Source organism: Gavia stellata, chromosome 12, assembly GCF_030936135.1.
Source record: "Gavia stellata isolate bGavSte3 chromosome 12, bGavSte3.hap2, whole genome shotgun sequence".
Classification (NCBI taxonomy): Eukaryota; Metazoa; Chordata; class Aves; order Gaviiformes; family Gaviidae; genus Gavia; species Gavia stellata.
In genome coordinates this window covers 5984413-6005363 of record NC_082605.1, presented here as the reverse complement: position 1 = coordinate 6005363, position 20951 = coordinate 5984413, and the positions used below count along the sequence as shown (strand labels likewise).

Genomic DNA, 20951 nt, shown 5'->3' with positions numbered 1-20951 from the left:
GGCTGCCGCCAGTGTCCCGTGTGCCCACGCCCCTGTGAGCCCCATGCCCCTGCGCTGTATCTCTGGTAAATAAAGACCCCGCCGAGGACAAACTGAGACAGCACCAGTGCCGCCTGCCCTGTCTCTCTGTGGGGCCTGGGGTGCTGGTGGCCTGCCTTGCGTGCTGGCAGCCTGGCTAGTGTGCTGGTGGCACATGGCGCGGCTCCCACTAGGGCTGAGTGAGGCGGGGTGGCCTGGGCAGGCTGGAAGCGACATTACTGCCCAGGCAGTAAGGGCAGCGGGCCGCTGCGGCAGCTCGTCCGGGCCAAGGCGCTTCGCGGCCCAGCTGCCATCGTTAGGCTTCAGGGTACACGGGCGCGACGGGCGGGGAGACCCGGCGTTGCGGCCCCGCCCCCTCCCGCAGGACACGCCCCCCTCAGGCTCGGCCCCCAACCTTGACCCCGGCGGGGGGACGCGGGGCCCGCGCTCGCCCCGTGAGGTCACTTCCGGGCCGGGCCGGAAGCGGCGGGCGCGCGGCCGGATTTGAATCGCACAGCGCCGCGCGGCCGCTCCGGTAGCGGGGCCGCGTCCCGCCCCGCCCGGCCCCGCCCGGCCGCCGAGCCCCCGCTATGCCCATCCGGGCCCACTGCACCATCTGCTCCGACTTCTTCGACAACGAGCGGGACGTGGCGGCCGTGCCCTGCGGGCACACCTTCCACCGCGCCTGGTGAGCGCCCCGCCCCGCCGGCTGCGGGGCCGGGGCTGGTGGGTGGGTGCCCTGGCCGGGTCCGGCAGCCGCTTGCCGGCCTGGGCTGTCAGCCCCGAGGGGCTGCGGGTGCCCCCAGCCGGGGAGAGGCGGTGGCCGGCGCCCGCAGCCGTCCCGCCCGGCAGCCCCCTCCCCCGAGGCCCTGCTGGGGCTGCTCCCCCCCCGGGGGGGCTTTGGCTGTTCGCCGCGCTGCTAGTGCCCGCTGTGCCCCCCTGCTCCCCCCGCTCGGGCTCGGTTGCTGAGGGCGCTGCCCCGTCCCTCTGATCGGCGGAGGCCCTGGCCGCTTTGGCAGCCGTAGCGGCAGCGATTCCGCTTTGCAGGGGTTTAGAGGAGCTCAGGAAGCTGCCGCAGGAGCCTCGGCTGTGTTGTCACTCCTCTGCCTGTGGCCTCCCTTCTCCAGGAGGGCCGGTGCCAGCAGATTGCTCCTACACAGGGTGTTTATCTGGAAGGAGCGGTGTTAGATTATGAGTGAAGCCTCCCAGGCAATTTCATGCTTTTGCTGGAGCTGTTTTGCAAGTGTTTGTGGTGGAAGGAAATGGTTCTTCTGAGGAAATAAATTCCGTGGAGGGAGGGAGTGGGCATTTGCTTTTCTCCTTGGCTAACTCACTTGGAGAGGGACCGTCGCTCGCAGGTGCGATGGTCACCTCTTAACCAGCGGCACAGCTCGGGCTCGCTCTCCTCTAACAACCATCGGAGGAGAGAGAGCTTCCAAAGGTAACCTGCCAGCTCCAGATTGTTACCCTGCTCCAAAAATAAACTGTTCGGAGTGTGACGTGATGGCTTGGTTGCAAAATGCATTAGTAGCTCTCCTGGGGAGCCCGACAGGTTTGCATTAATCATGTTGGAGCAGAGACCGGCCCGGTCTCCCTCGCTCTGCAGACGCACGTTCGGTGTCAGTGGCACCCTTTGGAGCTGACCAAACTGGGGATCTTTCGGCTGTCGTATCCTGATATAGCAGCTCTTGTGTCACTCTGCGTGTGGATCCGTTCGCTCCTGCGAAGCTACAGTTGTTCAAAGACTCTCTCCCAGGGAGATCTGAGCTCTGTAAAAACTCTGCCCTGATAAAGATAAGCTTGCACGCTAAATTCAGCTGGGAATTGTCTCTGAGGCGAAGGTAGAGTGCGCCTGCTGGAACGTGGTGTTCCTGTTAGCTGCACCTCTGGACTAAATGTTTGCGTTTCTGTTTTTAATTTGTAAAAGGGAGTCGCATCCTTCTGTCTCTTGGTGAGTTGAGGGGTGGCCTCTGGGAGCAGCGCTCCTGGATTTTAAGGATTTACCGTATGTTTGCTTTTCCTTCCTCAGTCTCGTCCAGTGGTTTGACACAGCACCGAGCCGGACTTGCCCACAGTGCAGAATCCAGGTAAAACCATCAGCTCTGTATGCCTCTATTTTATGGCACAATGCTCTGCTAAACGGCACCAAGGAGCCGTGGTCTGGGCCTGTGGTGACGCAGGTAACATGTTCATGGTATGAAGTGGAGAGAACTTTCTCATCCCAAAAATATCTCCCCGAAAGCTTAGAAGGTGCACTCCCCTCAGCCACCCTTCTAATCAGAAGGGGTGGTCCAAGGGTGTCCTGCTGCTCTCTGTAATTGTAGCTTCTCTAGGAAGGGTCTCTGGGTTTTCACAGCTTTTATTTAGGCCGAGTAAATATTGGCATAATGATAAAGGGCTGGAAGGGGTTAATCAGGACAGCGGAGCTGCATTTCTAGCGTACCCTGCTGCTCTCCAGCAGGTAAGCAGCCCATTCTCCTGCACATAGTCCTTATAATTGAGTCCTTGCTTTGTAGCACTCAGCCCTTCGTTGAGAAAAGCAAAGGCTGGGGAGGGAAGGAAGGATGTGCTCTGTTTCTGAGATGGGGAGCCAAGGCTTGGGAATCCAGTGGCTTAATCAGGACCTGAACTTCTTTGGAGTCCCTTGTGTCGCTGGCTTTGATGCCGCCAGTAGGTCTTGGCGTGTAGTGGCTGCAGGAGATGTTGCCTCACACTCGGATGTAGGCTTTTAGCCAGCTGCAGCTTGGGCTTGTTCTGTGTTCGTGCTTCTTTCTTCCTCTCAAGGTCTTGGCCCTTGTTCCTTCCCTGACTTGTTGATTCCCTCTGTTCTTCGCTGCCTCTTACATCTCTGGGTTACCATGGAGTTATCGCGAAATAACATCTTATGTAGCAGTAACTATGCAATTAGCTGGTGTCATGACTGTATATAATACTTAAAACACAAAGCTGTAACTGCATGGGGGAGGTGTGGAGAGCTATCAAATTCAATTACAGCACCTTCTGCCTGCAGAAAGCAGCACGTACTTCTGTCTTAGGATTTGGCATCGTGTTAGCTCAGCGTCAGCTGCTTGGGCCTTAGCTGCCAGAGAACAGACTGCGCTTGATTCAGAAATGCCTGAATCTTTCTGCTGTGGCTCAGGAGCTTGGCTGGAGTCATGCTCCCAAAACTGAGTGGGGGGTCTGCTGCTGTGCTGATGAGCCAAAGCAGAGCATCATCGCTAATGGAGTCGAGCACATAATCTGACTTGCCTTTTGTGGCCTTGTGACAAGATGGTACCTTCTCCCTCCCCGACTGTCTTCCATATCTGTTGTGTTTCTGTATTTGTGCCCATCAACCTCTTCTGTCTTCTGTGTTTAGGTCAGCAAAAGACATGTCATCAATAAGCTGTTTTTTGATGTTGCCCTGGAGGAGCAGACAGCACCAGATGCAGAGACTTTGCAGGTAATTTGACTGGGTTCTTCTTCTGTTGTGTGATGCTTCAGCATCTTGGAAGCATGGCCTGGGCTGCCGGTCCTCTGCCAACAGCTGCTTCCTGAGTGGGTGCTCGCTGTGCTCATGTTTCAGACCTGAAACACATCAGTGTCTCCTGCCTGTCTCTGTTCTCCCTCTTGGTCCTTGCCCAGCCTCAGCTCTGTTCTAAGGAAGTCTCCATGTGGTAGGTTAGAGTTCCCCCCAACCAAATCTCGTGTGGTGACTCAAGAAGCCTCCTATACTTCACCGCTCTTCCTTCTGGCTCTCACCTGGAAACCTCCTGAAGCAGCATCAAATAAACATCCAACTGCTGCTTCTCCCTTGGGTCTCAAAGCCTTGGGGATGACGCTACAGAGCTTTTTCAAAAGGCGGGAGAAGGAAAAATCCCAAATGCAATGAACTGCTGCCGGTGTCTGTGGCTCAGCTGTGTGTGAGCCCTACTGCTCCTTCTGGAAAGGAGGGGCTGTTGGAGGAAGTGCTGCCTCACTTCTCTGCAGGTAGGTTTGTTTGCATGGACTGTAAGGAAGTGGGGCAGGGTGGTGATAAAGTCCTGGTTCCCCAAGAGAAATTAGGAAAGGGCCTCCCTGAAGCTGCACCAGCAGTGGTGGACGGTGGACAGTGCTGAGGCTGGGTCCTTGGTGGGGAACCTGGCTGGAGCTGGGGTGCTGGGTGATGTGCTCCAAGTGCCACTTGTAGGTGCGGAGAGCTGGGGGTGAGAAGGGATGAACACAGAGCAGCTGCTCTGTGTTCTCCTTTGTTTAGTGCGGATGAAGCATGGCTCCTTATGTCTTGGAGTTACCTCTTCCAAAAAAAAAAGTAGTCAGTTGACCTTGGTATAATGGGACACTTGTACCCTCTTGTGTTTAGAATCAGCATGTGCAGCAATTACTGTAATTAGCAGTTGCTATGACAATGCTATATGTATATCATATGTTTTTAAAATAAAGCCGGCCAGACTATAATGTCATTGTCAAAGACCGTTAATAAAGAAACTGAAGGCCGAAGTACGTGTGCTGAGGAAATGAAAAAGCGTCTCTGGGCACTTGAAGCTTCGTGCCCTAGAAGCAAAGCAATGGCTCCAAGCGGATAAACAGAGCGGATAAACATTGCCTTTAGTACATATTCACATCTCTTCTTGCAACTGTAAATAGATGAGTGACTTGGAAATGGGTTGACTGGAGAAAATTGCCCTAGCAAAGCTTTCTGTTCCCTCTCACCCCCACCCCAGGATCAAAGATGAGTTTCCCTAGCCCTCCCCTCCAGGCAGGCTGTGCTGAAGGACTGCTCCCTTGCTCAAGGGCAGGACTGTGGAGCTGCTCCTGCACAACAAGCTTGATGGTGGTAACTCATCATGCTCCTACAAAGTTTGTTGTGTGGCCATCAAAGCAACATCAAGCCCTGAGCGTGTAGCTTTCCTAAAGAGTGCTGAGGTCGCTATCTAATGGGAAAGCACCAAATATTTTCTGTGTAGATTAGCGCAGTTAGTTTGTATGGGTGTTTACTGCCCCGTGCACTGATTCGGGTTGCTGCTGGGCTGACGCTGGTTTGTCACCAGTTAAATGTTGTGTGTTGCCTTGTTTCTGGAGGACATGGAACACCTTAAGAACATAGGTGACCGTCGTGGGTGGGATTTAATGTCCATTTAAACTGGAGTTCTGTCTGCAAAAAGTATTGGTGACTTCCTCAGCCAGGGTTTGCCTGAAAAAGCCGCCAAATCCAGGGTTTGTTGCCAGCCACTACCTGTCCCTCCAAGAGCCTGGGCGTAGAGTGGTACTTGGCTCCGTAATCAACTGGAGCTGTATCTGTGCAGCCTGCAGATATCCTGAAATGAGCATTTGGCCTCCTGCCATGAAAAGGTTGGACTGGGGCAAGGGAGTGTGCTTCAGTGTGCTAGAAAGCAGAGTGCGTAGCTGTGGTCCACTTGTTGTCTTGGGATGTTCTTCTGAGAACCAGTCTTACACACCCAGCTCTAAGTGGTTGGAAGAGCTCCCTCATAATGTGAAACCTCCTTCTGTTGCAGAATTATCCAAATTATCTTTGGATAATAATTGTCTTTGGCGCTATTCCTCACTCTTGCTTCTGCTCTGAAATGTTTACGGTCAAAGGAGTGCCGAGGCTGCTTTGCTTCCCACCACTGGACATCAGTTTCAACTGAAACACTGGAGGGAACTTGGTTCCCTGGAGTAGCTGCAGACCACAGGCCGAACGCTGCGGCATGTCCAAGTGTTTCTGGGTGCAGAGCCTGGGTTTGTCCTGCATTGCTCTTAAAGATGGTCCTCAGTGATCAGAACGGTCTCCATGTGGCTGTTCCCAGAGTAGGAAAAATGTGAGTTTTGGGGTGTAACACCTCTGTGAGACTGGCTGGAACCTGACACTTCCAGTTGCTTGTAATCTGGGGAGCAGAGAGCCCTTCTTCCAAAGGAGACTAGGAGACTTTGGCTTGTTCAGCCGGGTGAAAAGGAGGCAGGAGGAGGAGGATTCCTACCTGTAAACCTGCTGGGGAGGGTAGAAACCTGGGAGGACAGCTGTCTGTCTGTGGTCAGGATATACTCGTTTGGTCTTGGGAAAATGTGGTCTTGTGACTCAGGCTGGTGGAGAGAGGAGAGCTTCTATCAGAGGAGTGAAAATTGGGAGCAGCCTTTAGGAGCTGTGGTAGAGGATGAGGGATTTCAGATTAAGTTGATGAATGAGGTAATGTTACATAGCTGCCCGCAGTAGCCTGGGATTTCTTTGCTATCATGCTAATTAGCACATCTTGTGAGCTCACTAATCGTTCCTGAATAGGACTCAGAGGAAGCTACTCCAGCATAGTTCCTGCAGCAGAGTTAATTCCATGTCAGCCCTCCAGCTGTTGTCCCCCCGGGGCAAATCCAAGTCAGCTCTGCTAGGCTTTGCATTTAGTCCCTTCTGCCTACTGAGCTTTACATCCCATATTCTCTTTCCTGCCTTTATTGTCACTAACAGAGCTTCGCTCTGGTCCCGTCAAATCTATGGTCACTGGTAGTGCTATTCTCAGCTCAGATTTGCATGTAGCGTTCCGGGTTACACAGATTTGTGTGCTCTGCTTCAGTACTGTGTTGGCATTTTATTGTGGTTTTATTCCACTGCAGTTCCTGCCTGACTTGTTATGTGCTTTCCTCTGCAGTTTTCTAACACAGCTTTTTAAGTCATCGTCTGTTGATTCTTTCCTGTATATATTTCTCTCTCTCGCTCTGTTTTTTTTTTAAATATATATATTATATATAGATAGCCTCTCTTTGTAACCTTTCTACACTTCCTTTGGCTATTTGCCAGCATTCATAAGTCATATCACTTCATTATCTATAATTTAAACTATGGGGCATTTGCTGCCTCTTTCTGATCCTTAATGAAGGCGTTAGAAACATTTGACCTTCCCCAGACACTGGTGGCACCCAGGAGACGTTATGCGCCCTCAGTTTGGTATGGATTGGTTTATCGGTGATCTGTTCATGGCCGTTTGACTGAGCCATTAGCTCATATTGGCATCCCAAACTGCAGTGACTTTAGTGTCTGTCGGAATGCTAGCTGGTGCCGTTTGATTGTATGCTCGATTACCTTTTCAGACATTCGGACGTGCCCTCCTGTCTCCCACCTGCACATGATTCAAGTTCACTTCAGTTCAAAGCAACTCTCAATCCAGTTAGTCTGGCAACATTGCCATTGCCTTATTGCCTTGTTTAGGTAAAATGTTATAAAAATTGTTCCTGTCTGATTTCCTGTGTTTCCCTGAGAGCCTTCCAAAATTATTCAGCTAAAACAAGATGACTGACAGTGTGAGAAACACAAGGTTGACAAGGCTAAGACGAAACTGGGATATTCGCTTCTCCCCCTGAAGAATGCCAGTTGGAGGTGCTCTTTGCGTTCCCTGTGATAGTACTTGCTTGTAACTTGGTGCTTGCGGTTACCACGTTCCCTTCTTAGCACCTGGCTGGTTCAAATGTCTTGCCGAGAAAGCTCTCAGGCCCTTTTAAGATCTGGTGAAAGCTCCTCTGCAGGGCGTTTCCTAATCGGGGTTTCTGTGTTGTGTTTCAGAATGAACTGGACAAGGTGAAGGCTCAGCTTTCCATGAAAGGTGAGTTCCAGCTGCTGGTGGGGGATCGGCAGCCCATGATGGGCAAGTCCTGGGCTCTGCCTGTGCTAGGTGGCTTGCCTAGGCCTGAGGAACCCCCCTTATGCAGAGCCCACCCCTTTCTGAAGCCAAGGGCATGGTGCACCCTGCAAACTGTTTTGCTGGAGCCGCTTGTTCAGAGCTTTTTCTGAGGCGAGACCACCTAAAGCGGTACAAAGGTTGTATGATGGAGCCGGAGTCCACAGCCTGGCCCAACTCTGCTGTAACTGGGGAGCTGTCTGCAAGTTTAGAGACATATATGCAATATTTTTGACCCTTTTCCTAATCCCAAGCCACAAAAGTGCAGCACAGCTATATCTGGAGCACGCTTGCTGAAAGCAAAACCCTTAGTTTGCTCACTGGGAAACTCACAGCTGCACATGGCAAAGGCTTGTTCCTTCTAGCAGATGAGGGGGTAAAAGTGATGCCCAAGCAGCAGTGGGAAGGCTTTGGATTTGTTTGGCTGTTGCAGTGCCACATGTGTCATGCGAAGAGCAGACGGAGTTCAGTGTGTGTGCTTCCATTTTCCTATCTTTAATTTTAGAGGATGTTTGAGGGAGGCAGGAAAAGCAAAAGCCCTGGAGACTTGTCGATGGGTTTTAAGCATCGTCTGTAGGCAGCCTGTCATCAGAACATGAGTCATGAGCAGCGAAAGGAAAATGTCAGTCTGAGTGACAGAAATCCAAAGACACGCTAGCAGAAGGGGAAAAAGAAATCTTTAAAGAATGCTGGGGGCTCACCCACGCCCCGAGAGTCGTCTTTCCTCTGCCTTCCCTGCGTGCACGAGACAGACATGAATAGCCAGTAGATTGAGGATTCAGTCCTTAGCCTGAGAGCAGAATTGGACAGTCTGCACGTCTCTATTCTGAGGCCTGTTCTCTTGCCAGCTCGGTTGAGTTTAGTGACTTGGTAGTGCGCCAGATCTTCTGGGGAAGGTGGCTGGGATTCTTGCTAGAATGTTATCCAAGAAAAACTGCTCGAAGGCCCGCTCATCTTCTCAGCTTCTGGTGAGTAGAAGTTGGATTTGACATTCCCTATCCCGTTCTCTTTTCATATTGGAAATGAGAAGCTCCTTCCCACCTCCTGCCTCCTTTGCTGTGGGCACTCTGCTCTCTGGTGGTTCTTGTGTATAAATTCTTCACTTAAAGATGTGCTCTCTGCTGTGCGCTGTAGAGGAGCTGTGTAATTGCCAGTCTCTGATCAGCTTGCAAATGGTTCTAGAGGTGCGGAGCTCCGAGCAGACCCAGCAGGCGCTGTGGGAGGCACTCTGAATGAGCTGAAAACTCATTCCTGCAGCACAGGGAGGTTTGACTCCTGCCATCTGCCTTTGGGCAACTGGGAACGGAGGAGGGGGAAGCCCTAACTCTTTTGGGTGGATGTGGAGTCACTGCAAATGCCCGTGAGCATCTCCAGGCTGTGCTGTGTCTGGTGAGGAAGGGTTATTCAGCTCAATGGAGAAAAAATGCTTTGCTAAGAAAGAAATCTGTGTTTCCCTAGCCACCTGCGTGCTTCTGCTGGGATATGTTCCTCTCTTCTTCCCCAGTCCCACGTGGCTCTTTTACTGTCTGATCAAGCAGCGAAGCTGCATAGCAGGTCATGATTCCATGGGCCATGGTGGCACAGTTTGAAACTGCATTGCTTGGAAGGAGAAACAGTTTTTTGGAAAGGCACTGATTTTGCTCCCTACTATTGTCAGACTGGAGCCGTGGATGATTTTAGCAAAGACAAGATGCTGAGCTGAAGACTTCACCCTTCTCTCAGCAGGGTTAGATGGAGGGGTTGTTGCTTTCCCTCATTGCCCAACTGCTTTGAGCTCTCCAGTGATGCTGGCTGTTCCTTGCTTAGGTCTGTCAGCTCTTGACAACAGTTCTTGCTTTGTGAGCTGTTCTTTCCTTGTCTTGACAAAACAAATTGAAATCAGGTGTTGTTTTCCACCTTCTCTCTGGTGGTCAGAGGCATGTGCTTTGTTCCTGGATTGCCTGCATGGGGGGCGACAGCAGGACTCAAAGGTTTTGTCACCTGAAAAAAGTGGGCACTCTGGGGAATCTACTTAAGCTGTCGCATGTCCTGCAAAGTCCCCAGTGCTGAGCAGAGCTCTGCTTTGCTGCCTCTTGCCCTTCGATGTAGGTGCTGTGGTGAGGGTAGCTGCAGCAGCATGGTGACGCAGCAGTGTGGTGGATTGCTGTATGCAGCTGCCCTATGGCCCCTGAAGGGCTTCCCCGCACGTAATGCTCCGTGTGGAGAGGATGGGCTCGGGGCTCAGCTCTCCAGCTCTGTGACAGCTCGGTGTAACTCAAGAACAGTTTTCCCTGTGCAAGCCTGGCTGTGAGAGGATGCAAGAGTTAAGATGCATCAGCTTAATGCAGGGCTGGCACTGGAAAGCTATTAAAGGGAAATTGTTATCTTTAGTAAAGAAAATCTTGAAGCCTGCTGGCACTAGAAGAAGCAATTGCTCAGTACAGTCCCTGGTGCAGACAGCACTTAGGGAAATGGCTCTCTACAGGAACGGCCAACTCCTAGCAGCCTGGAGCCTGAGACTGCAAGCAGTGTCTGTTTGTTGTGCCCCTGCTGCTGTGGGGCAGCTGAAGTCTGGGTTACTGGGCCATGACCTTTTTCTTTTTTCTTTTCCAGAGAAAGAAAAGCGGGAATGCCAGGCCGTTGTGGATGGGCTGAGGGACACTCTGGATGTGCGCAATGCCACAATAGAGTCACTCCAGAAGGCGCTGGGAGAGACAGAGATGCTGTGCTCTTCTCTCAAGGTACCTTACCCATCGCCAGCAGGACTTCAACACTAACCATTGCACAGTCCGCCTTAGTTTTGTTGAAGATCTCTGCAGGCCCTGCTAATAAAGAGATTGTGCTGGTGGGATTTTGGATCTGGTGCCTCGAGACTCCTGTCTCCTTGATCTGAGTGACAGAAAGGCAGTGTAGCTGGGGTTTCATGTTGGGTTTATTAATCCAAAGCGAGTGGTGTCGCTGGTCTCAAGGTCCTGCGTGCGCTCGACCCAGGGGTGACTCGCAGGCATAAAAGCCAGGCCGATGGCTTGCGTACAAGTGGCTGCACGCTCAAGGCAGAGGTGGCCGGAGTGGGGGAGAAACGCCAGCCCAGCCTGGCAGATGCTGGCTGAGCCTTGCTAATGAAGTGGCAGTGCTGATCATAAAGGTAGCAGCATGAACTGAGAGTGGGAACTGGCCCCAGCGCCCCATTGCCGAAACACTGGCTCCCTACGGTAGAATGTTCTTCTGAAATGGGTTTAGGCCAGGCGGGATTCAAGGAAAATTAGTTTCTTAGTTTGATTGGAGGAGAAATCAAACTGAAATATATGGAGGGGGAGTTGCAAGCTACAGCTGAGTGGGATTTGATCCAGCTAACTCTCCTGTCTCTGTTCTGTTGCCAGGGCTTTCCTTTGGTTAGGTTAGTAATGTGTGACGTCCAGGGATCAAATATTCCTGTTGTGTTTCAGTGTGCAGTGACTCAGTGTGTAGTCATGTACTGTGCATAAACAGCAAGTCTTACGAGCAGGACCCGCTTTGTTGGGATATCTTGTAGGGAGCGGAGCGACTTTGCCTGGGCGGTGGACTGGGCTGGGCAGTCTCTGCTGCGTGAAGATGATGTGCTTGTCACAAGAAGATGAGGTGCAGGCAGGTGGGGTTGTGAGCTGCAGGCTGAAAGGCAGGGTAGGGGTCAACTGCACTTCCCAAGATCTCTGCCCCTTGGACTACGGGTCTGACCCAATAGCCTAAACTGCATTGTGTTCCTTGGCCTACAAGGCCAAGTGGCCCAGGGAGAGCTTGTAGATGGGTTGTGGGGTCATCTTGCTGTATGCCACCTGCGGCTGTGCTCTTCCTGTGAGGAACCAGTCCGGGAGGTCTGCCTAACACTAGCATTGTGGTGCTGTCACAGGGCAGAAGGAGAGCTATAGTAAGGAATTAATGCCAGACAGGCCTTGCTGTCAGCCAGCACAACTTTTTCTGCCTGACCATGGGATTATATCCAATCTGCTTGGGTGTAAAGGCAGTCTGGGTCTGTGCCATGCCGGAGATACTCCTGGTATCCCGGCTGTACCAGTGGCAGGATACTTTTGATGCTCCCTACTCCTGCAGAAACAATTGTGACAGTGGAAGCTGGTGCTTGTTGCTCAACTGAGCATCTCTGTACCTGGCTTTCCTGCCTAGCACCTCAGGAGGAGGCTCTGTGGTTATCTTGCCTGTTGCAAAACCCTCTGTGTATGCTCAAGTCCTTTTCATGAAAGCTGGGCAGGGCAGAGGGATTAGGGACCTGGAGGTATCTTTTCTGTGGTGTATGGGGTTTCCCAGCTGAATGCCAAGCACTGTCTTATACTGCATCATTAAAAATTAAAGCACTAAACTTCTGCAGTGAAAATACAGGCTTAACTAGCTGTGACGCAGGTCAAGCCCACAGGCTGCGAGCCGTTCCTGTCTTCTCCTAGTGCTGCCAGCTGCTGCTGAACCTTTGTGTGAGTGTTTGCTGCTGTTTCAGGCTGCCTGAGGCTAGGGACTCTGCTCCAACCTTCTCCAACACTGCTTTGGGGATCTGAAGTGTAGAGAGCTCTGGTTAGGAAGAGCCAAAGATGGGCTCTGCTTGAGCAAGAGTACCACGTGAGCCTGCAACACTGTCCCTCTGCAAAGTCGCAGCAGTTTCACAGCTGTTTGGTCTCTGTGGCAGGAAGCAGCTAAAATCCATTAACTTCTGTGTGGAAGGGAGCTTTATGAGGTGATGGGCTTTGGCGAGGCCTCTCCCTGGAGTCAGGACTGTGCTGAAACCAGACCCAGAGCCTTTTGAAGGTGCTGTGTGAGGCGCCCAGGCACACACAAACCTAGACAACATAGATGCTTTGGAACGGTGCTAATTCAGGCCAGCTTTCCCCTGTCCTCTGCCACACTGCAGATCTGTGCTTTTTCAGCTCAGCGGAAGTTCTCTGTTACTGCTGCCTGCTCCTGGAGAGCCTGGAAGGGTGATGGCTGCAATAGACTTGCAGCCCCTTCAGGCAGGTGAGAGAAGTGCCTGGCTGGGTGTCTGGTTTGGCTGAGGTGTCCCAGAAGAGACCCACTCAGCATTCCTATTTATGCTTTAAGCAGCTAATGGCAAGGAGAAGTGGGAGGCTAAAGCAAAGGGATCAGCTGTGCATGGAGCAGAAAGCAATAGCAAGGTTTGCTTGCCATGGACTCCCTTGCTTTTGAAAATCAAACTGTCGCTGTGGACAGGGTGCTGCACAGCTCCACAAATGCTTCCAGCAGAAAGGAGGCTCCGATGCAGTTTCAGCGCCAGACTCATCTTGCGATTAGCACTGAGACCCTGCTGTGCTTGCAAGGAGCAGAGCTAGGGGTGCAGCAGTGAGGGAGCTAAACTCTCCGTAATCCTGGGCTGCTGAGGTGGTGATAGCATTAAGAGCCAATGTATGCTCCCAGCTGCCCGCAGTGCGTATAAGCCAGGATGTTTCTCTAACAATCCCTGGAGCCTTCCTAATGGTCTGTGTGCGCTTGCTTCTCTGCAGAAGCAGATGAAATTCCTGGAGCAGCAGCAGGAGGATAACAGAAGTTCAAAGGAGGAGGCCCGCCGCCTGCGAAACAAGCTGAGAACCATGGAGCGGTGAGATCCCAGGCTCTTCCTGGGCCTTGCAGGCTGGGCTGTGTGCCTCTCCCCTTCTCGGAGAGGGAGGGAGGGGTCCTGCGGTGCCTGCTGCAACATCCACCTTCACATGCTGGGTTGTCTTACCCCATAAGGTTGGGAACTGCTGCATTAGCAGGCCTGCCCTTGCCTGTCTTGTGTTTTTGCCCCTGCTATGTTTCCAGACGGCTGCTCTCCCTAAACAGCAGCAAGGCATGGTACTGTGTGCAGACTAGCCTCATCTCTAGTGCTCTGAGCATGGCTACGTGCCATTCCTGTTATCAGAGGACACTGGGGCCAGGAACAGTCAGCCACAGGGCTATAAGGCCCAAGAACTGGGTCATCAGCCCCATGTGCAGTATGTGTGTACAGCTGCCCCTTCTCTAGTCCGTCCATGTAGTGCTACTCTTCCCTAGCAAAAAGCCCTGCTTGTGGTGGGGCAGTTGTCTCTTCCCCACCACGACATCCAGAGTGCCTGCAGCAGGAGCTTAGGCTGCACCAGTTCCAAAGCAGGGCTCTGGTCTCTTTCCCAGCTGTTTGTGACTCATGAGCTGAGGGTACTTTTTTTTTCTGTGTGCAGGATTGAGCTGTTGCTTCAGAGCCAGCGCCCCGAAGTGGAGGAGATGATCAGGGAGATGGGAGTCGGGCAAGCAGCGGTGGAACAGCTTGCGATCTACTGTGTCTCACTGAAAAAGTAGGTGCTGCAGGCTTGGCACAGCCAGCTCGTGCTGTCCTGGGTGTGCCCAGGGAGAACCCTCTGCCGAGTACCGGCAGGCACACAGGCTCTGCGGGGCTCTCGCCGCCTGTTTGGGCCTCCACTGGCTTTTGACTGACAGATCCTGGGGACCTAGATTGGAACCTGTCACACTGAACTGTTCGTGTTGTCACTGTAGTGACATGCGTGTCACCATGGGAACTGTCTCCAGAGTTGTCAGTGCACCTATGAGGTGATGATTATTATTCCCTCTGTTCTCCTCTCACGCCCCGGGGGGGGGGAATGAGTGGATGAGGGGCTCCGGGTTGTACCCTCTGCTGCATTGCACTGTGCAGCTGTGGCCTCAAGCGCTCTCTGGCAAGGTGAATCTGCAGTGCTGCCCTCCCCTAACTGGAAACCCATCTGGTCCTGCTGGGCAAAACCACAGCTTCTTTGGGTCCATTCTGATGGCAGCTGAATAATTGCAGCTTTGATACAAAGCTGTAATGAGGCAAGTGTCCCTGTGGTGTAATTGGGAATGAATGTGCATGGCCAATAGTGTGAAGTCTCTGAAAAGTCACTTAAAGCAAAGTCCCTATTTGCTGCCAGCATGGAAGCTGCTCTGTTGTCTGTCTTTTCCACTGGCAACTGAAATGTCTCTGGATCCAGTTTCCATTTTGCTGGTGAATTCTGCTCATGCCCTGTTCTCAGGCGTGGTATCCCATGCAGCTTTTTTCTCCCTCGTGGTGTAGTGGTATGTTTGACACACTGTTGGTCAGTATTGGTACACTCAGCTCTGTTCCCTAAAGGGCTTTGTGTCTCCTGGGTTTTCTCTGGTAGCTCTATAGTTGCAGAGCTTCAAATTAAGGGTCTTGGCTTGTCTCTGAGAAGTTCCAGCTCAATCTTCTCGCAAACAGCGTGACTTTTCTGGTCTCTTTGCAGGGAATATGAAAACTTGAAGGAGGCTCGGAAGATCTCTAGTGAGATGACAGAGAAGCTGAAGAAGGAGCTGTTTTCTGTCAATAGCAAGGTAAAGGGAGAGTGTGAGTTGCCAGGGTTGACATCTGATCTGTAGATCCCTGTCAATAACTGTGGCCCAAGCCCTCTGCATTGACCCCACACACACACTGAGCACTACTTGAGTGGTACGGGTGGTGTGGAAGTGTCAGGTTGGGGTTTCTGGGTCAGGGTGTGATGCCGTGGTGAATGAGGGACTCGTGGGCTGTTGTCAGGAGTGCATTCTCTGGGGAGACTGGTGGGGCAGCCTGTGCAGAGCCAGCCAGAGTTTGGCTGGGAGCCTGGACTGGAAGGCAGCAGCACGCAGGTGCTCCGCTGCTTCCACTGGGCTCTGGAAGCAACACTGCCAAGCGTGAGCTAGCTCAGCTGCCAGCCCCTCCTGCTGCAGAATCGGGCCCCTAGGAAGGGCTTTGGAGCCAGCACCAGTTGAGCAGGGCTTATTCCTGACTTGGCACAACCACACTCACACCCAGCCTTGTGCCTTCAGCTGACTGAACTGGGCCAGGGCTCCTGTGTGGTGCTGGGCCCAGGCAGGAGAGGTCCCCGAGGTGTGCTGAGGACATGCAGGTGGCTCTGCACAGAGCCTGCTTGGGCTGGTTCTGACCTGGTGCAGAGCTTGGAGCTGCTGAGATGCCTCTATTGCTGTGCTCCGCCTGCTCCAGGCCTGGCTGGGCTTTGTTAGCTCAGGTCGGGAATCACTGTCTGTCAGTTCTGGTAGCAAGTCCCCATGAAAAGTGTGTGCGTGTAGCCTTGCTCTCCGACGCGCAGGTGTTCCCTGGGGCATGCCGACATCCAAGCTCACAAAGTGGGAGACTCTGGGTGGATTTGGCCTATTTTTGTTACCTGGCCATAGCTATTGTGGTCTCCTCAAATGGAGAAGGAGGTTCTCAGATTGCTGTGCTGCTCCCCGAGTGAGTTAACCCCCTATACGAGGTGCTGTTGCTTATATCGGCCTGCTTCTGGCTGAGTCAGTGCCAAGCTGCAATCACTGGCTTGGGTCAGGAGGATGCGAGTCAGTGCGCTCAGGGCTCTGGGCTTGGCTGACGGAGAGCTGACTGTACCGACACTTTGTGGGCTGGCCCAGACTCCTGAACCCACAAAAGTCTCTGATGTGGTAGCACTCCACTTCTCGACCCTACTCCTGGCATGCTTCCTTGTTGAATCAGGCTTGTCCATGTGCCAGTACTGCTGATGCACAACCATCCTTCAGCCTGTGGTTTGTAATTCCTGTACTCTAGTGCGTCCAAAGTCCTGCAGGAATTCAGAATGCAGCCACCAAGTGTTAGAGCAGGGAAAAGCTGTCACTGTCAGGCATAAACGCTCAGGAAATGCTATAGGAAGGTTTGTGTTGGGCAAGCAGCCTTGGAGATCCCTCTGCAGGCAGCTTGAGGAAATGGGCAGGCGTTGGATTGCTCTGATACAGGAGAGACTGGCCAGAGTGCCACCGGCAAATCTAGCCCTGAAACAGGGGAAAGTAGCATGTGCTGCAGAGCATACAGCTCTTACAGGGGATCTGCACTCTCCCTTACCTATGTGTTATAACCACCATTCTGTTGTTTGGGGGTGTTTGTTCTGCAGCTGCAGAAAACGGTTTCAGAGTTGGAGAAGACAAAGGAGGAGTTAAAAAGCACTCAGAAGGATCTGAAGAATGCGGACAAGGAGATCTTGGTAAGACTATCATTCCTCAGTCTGCAGTAACTGGCAGCTGGCCATGGCCTGCAGCTGCAAGGCCAGGAGTTATGCTGGCTTTTGCTCAGTGACTAGGTTACCCAGCCCATCTTACCTCTCTTATCGGCCCCACCTCTGAGCTCCACCTGACGCTGATTTATGGAAAGGGAGCAAAGTATCTGCTACTAAATCTTTCCTTATCTTGTTGTCTGCTTTCCCTCTTCCCTCCAGAGTTTGAAGAAGAAGATAGACATCCTTCAGGATACTCTGAAAGTGCCATCTGTAACCAGAGAGACACTCAGTCGACTAGTCTTTGAAAGGTTAGTGAAGTGCACCCTCAGATACAGGCCAAGGATGGAGGTGGCAAATCCAAAGTAAGAGTTGACAGTTTAACTAACTGGGGAGGCAGAGACATGCTAGTCTGGCAGGCATTGCAGTAACGTGCTCGTCTTGCTCATTATGTCCTATTCTGTTTTTTCTTCTTGCTGACAAGATGGTGTTTGATTTACCTGCAAAAAGTGTGTTTTTACAGGGTTCGGGTCAGGATGGGATGGAAGAACGGGCTAGGTTTTGACGAACTCTTTGCCGCTGTGTCCTGCCAGGGAAATATCCCTAAAGCTGCTCTTCTGGTTGTCTCAGAGTTGGCATTCCAGTGAACGTGCCCTGGCATATGGGGACCAGAGATCTTTGCCAAGCAGAGGAACCTACCCTGAAAAATGGCATTTTTTACTTTTTTATCAAGCCCTTTCTTTAGAGGACCTGTGCTCTTACCCCAGTATAGCAAGCTGGGTTGTGTCCACAGAGCAGGAGTGTGCCAGTGTGTTTCCCTGGGCTCAGCGTGCTGCTGTTTATAGCACAGGCCATTCAAGGGTGAACAGCAGTTTTGGGGCATTGACTATAAACTCTGGTATTCGGATTGTCCTTTCTATTACTTGTAAGCAGAATGGGGCTCTGATCCTTGTCCCACTGCTGTCTTGAACTCAATCGCATAGCATGCAGCTCTGTCTTCCTCTCGTCTGCTGGGTGGCAGGCGGTGGCCTCCTGATTGCTGACGCTTTGCATGGCCTTGCAGCCCCGCTCCTGTGGAACTGCGGCACCCGAAGCTCCACCACCCGGCCCACAGTGATGAGATCGATCTAGATGCTACTTTTGATGTGGACACCCCTGAACATCAGCCCTGCAGATCTCTCTTCAGCCCTGCAAAAAGGCAGAAGCTGGATAAAAAGCCGTGAGTTTTCCCTCCTCTTTCTGCTTCTAAAGGAGATCAAAGTCTTACTTTTTTGGAAGTTGCTGTGTGAGATCAGATAGCTCTCCAGCTGCCTGATGTCGTGCTGCAAGTTTCGTCATCATTTGTTTGGCCTTGTCTGTCCTTGCCAGCTCCACTTGAATAATAAATCTCTGCTGATTTGCTCCTTGGGCTTCTTGCAGGCCTCCTGTGGTAAATCTGGCGAAGAAAGTTCTGAAGGAAACAGTGGAGGTAAAAGGACTAATCTTGATTTTTCTGTATCACCTCTTTGATTCTGCTCTTAATAAGCTTGGGATAAAGGACCCATTTTCTCCGTGTAGGAGATGCTGTGACTGTAGACTGGCCCATCTATAGTACTGCAGCACATGCTTCAAAGTGCTTTGCTTGACAGTCTCCTAGAAACACTGTATTGCTGCCTCAGGCCTCCTGGAACTGGGCAGGAGAGGGAGGGTGGGGACCCACATGATTCTTGCTGATTATCCTGCCTCAGATGTGCTTGGCAAACACAACGTGGGGCTGACCACAAGGGCTCTGGGGTCAGCTAAGGGGGCTGTTCTCCCAGGCTTGCTGGGTGCAATGTCCTGCCTCCCAGGCGCTGCTCCACATGAGCCCCAGTGGGAGGTTTGAAGCTGCTGTTCTTTGGCCTGACATGTGGTACAGCAGTAACTATTACCCTAAATAGCTGTCTGCGTTATTGATGCTCCCTGTATGTGGACTAAATTCAGCAGATCACGCTGGTTAAAGGGCTTTTCTCATTATTTTGTGGGACAGAACTGGGCAGATGATCTGGAGGATGATGCTCTTAAAGGACTCTTGCCAGCATTCATCAGGAACTCTGTTCTCTCCAAGAAGCCACCTTCGGGTAGCTTGCTGGGTCCCCACAAGAACATGGGCACTGTAAGTATGACTGTCCAGTTGGTGAGCTTGTCAAGGGCTGGCACTGCACACCTCTGTCCTGAAGTGACCCTACAGGAAGAAGCGAATCAGGCTTTTACCTTGCCACATACAGTGTGTGGAAAATAAATCTTGGAGCACGACCTGGCTACTTCCCAGTCCTGCAGAGCTCCAGGGATGACAGATGCTCATTCTCTTCCTGGCAGCAGACTAAATGGCCCTCCATGTCCCATTCCTCCACCTCCTTGGAGCTTGGGGTGTTTTCCTTGTATTCCTCAGTCCCAGTGACAAAATCCTAAGCCTTGCTGCTGCTTGGAAGACTCAGCTTGCTTCAGAAAGTGCCCAAGAAACCCAAGCTTTACTACTACCCTTGGGTCTGTCTTTTCCCAAAAGTGAGGGCTTAGCACAAATACTGAGTCTTTCCAGGTGCTTGTAACCCCTCCCCAGAACCTGTGGCCTGCAAGGCTCCCCCTTCCCCATAACCAACATGAGGAGAGGTAGCCAAGGCTCTGTGCTGCTGCTCCAGACTCATTTCTTTCTCTCTCCTAGGTGAGGACAGGGTACGATGGCTTGGGAGGCAGAACAAAATTCATACAGCCTGTATCCTTTCCTGCAGCTCACATGGCAGTAGTGATGCTGTGGGTACCTCATCTCTGTTTCTCCTCTTGGGTCTCAGCCATCTTGAGGAGTCCAGTCCCCCAGTCAACCAAAAATGGGCTGGGATCCTCAAGGAACCATCAGATTTCTCTCTCTCTGACTCTGAGCTCAGCAAAGGCATCAAGGACCTGAACTTGCTGAGGGCATTATCAGTGGTGGCTCATTTAGAGAGGCGTATCAAACTGAAATCAGTACAATTTGCAGGGGCTGCCCATGCCCTTGGGATCTCTGAGCGGCAGCGTAGTGCAACCTCTTCCTGGCTGCGTGCCTGCCAGCCCATGCAGCCGAAGCCTTCGTTCCTGCAGGATGCTGCTGCTCGGCCGTGCCTGTCTGCAGCAGGTGAGGAGCGGCTGGGCTGAGCTCACCCAGTGGGTGGGGAGCTGCTCAGACTCCCACTCCTCACACAGGAGCAGTGTCCCCTCCCCTGCAGAGGCTGCCCCTCACCTGCCTTCCCCAGGCAGTACTGTCAGAGGGGTGTGTGGTGCACATATGGCTCTGACACCACTCTAGCTCCTGGTGCTGGTTTTGAGGGGTTTTTTGCTCTTCGTAGAACACCAGGAGGCTGAAGCAGAGAAGAAGCTATGAGCTGGAAGTCGTGACCTGCTGCTCCTGTGGCCTCACTGTGGCAGGGTGGAGGTACCCAACAGCAGAGAGATGCTTCAGCCAGATCTCTGGGGTCAGATGTGCCCATGCTGCCAGCCTGAGGTGAATGGAGAAGGTGGGCAGCCATCCCAGTGCTGTCTCTTGCACATGGCAGAGGGAGGAGCAGCTCATTTCTCTAAGCCCAAGTGCTGCAGGTGTGCTGGTTTGTGTAACCCTGCAGTCCTGCTGGCATGGCCTGCGCCTGTCATTTCAGTGCTGCAGCAAGTGGCTGGTCAAGACCTTTTACAGTTCAGTGATGTTTAGTCTCTGCCACTTTTGTGTCTCTGACGATTTGTACGATGCCATGTGAGTTAAAGGACTTGCTGCTCCAAAGGCTCTTCCCTTGGGGTTGCTCTGCCTTGGGAGGCTGCAGGCTCTGGCTGCTGTGCCTTTCCCTGCACAGTGTCCTGGCTCTGATGTGCAGGGTAGGTCTTGAAGCTCTGATAGGTGTGCTTAAATGGTGTTTTGTGCGCAAGGGGGTAGCATAGAAGTGGGAGGCATTCCTTGACTCCTGGGACAGGAGCATGCCTGAGCTCTGCTGCTGTGAGTAGGGGGCAAAGCCTGCAGGGAGTTTTTCTTTGGGTGCAAATGTATGGCTAAGTCCCAGGTCTGTGGTTCAGGCTGGTCTGCATCAGGTATTGGATCACTTATGTCCCCAGGGCATTGGTCTGTACTTTCCTTGACAGTTTTACCTCCAGACAAACCTGGCAGAAATCCGTCCGTTGGCAGTGAGGAGCAAGAAGAAGAATGTCTCCAGGCCTGCGTCTGCAGCTCCCTCCGCATCTTCCTCCAGCAGCAGCCAAGCCAGACTGGACGGTTTCCTGCAGTGAGAGCCCCTGCCTTCCTGGGGAGCGGCTGGGCAGGGCGGCCGCAGGGCAGAGCGCA

At 52.5% G+C, this 20951-nt stretch overlaps 1 protein-coding gene across 1 annotated transcript; it reads left to right on the top strand.

Annotated features, from left to right (window-relative positions):
- Window positions 1–608: 608 nt before the first annotated feature.
- On the top strand, window positions 609–20896 carry TRAIP (TRAF interacting protein). Its single transcript, XM_059823529.1, has 15 exons — window positions 609–706; window positions 2048–2105; window positions 3377–3460; window positions 7544–7583; window positions 10251–10378; window positions 13136–13230; window positions 13829–13942; window positions 14885–14972; window positions 16538–16627; window positions 16859–16947; window positions 17700–17855; window positions 18056–18104; window positions 18645–18770; window positions 19317–19367; window positions 20765–20896. Exons 1-15 carry the CDS (start codon window positions 609–611, stop codon window positions 20894–20896), a joined length of 1398 nt encoding a protein of 465 aa, XP_059679512.1.
- The last annotated feature ends 55 nt before the right edge of the window (window positions 20897–20951 follow it).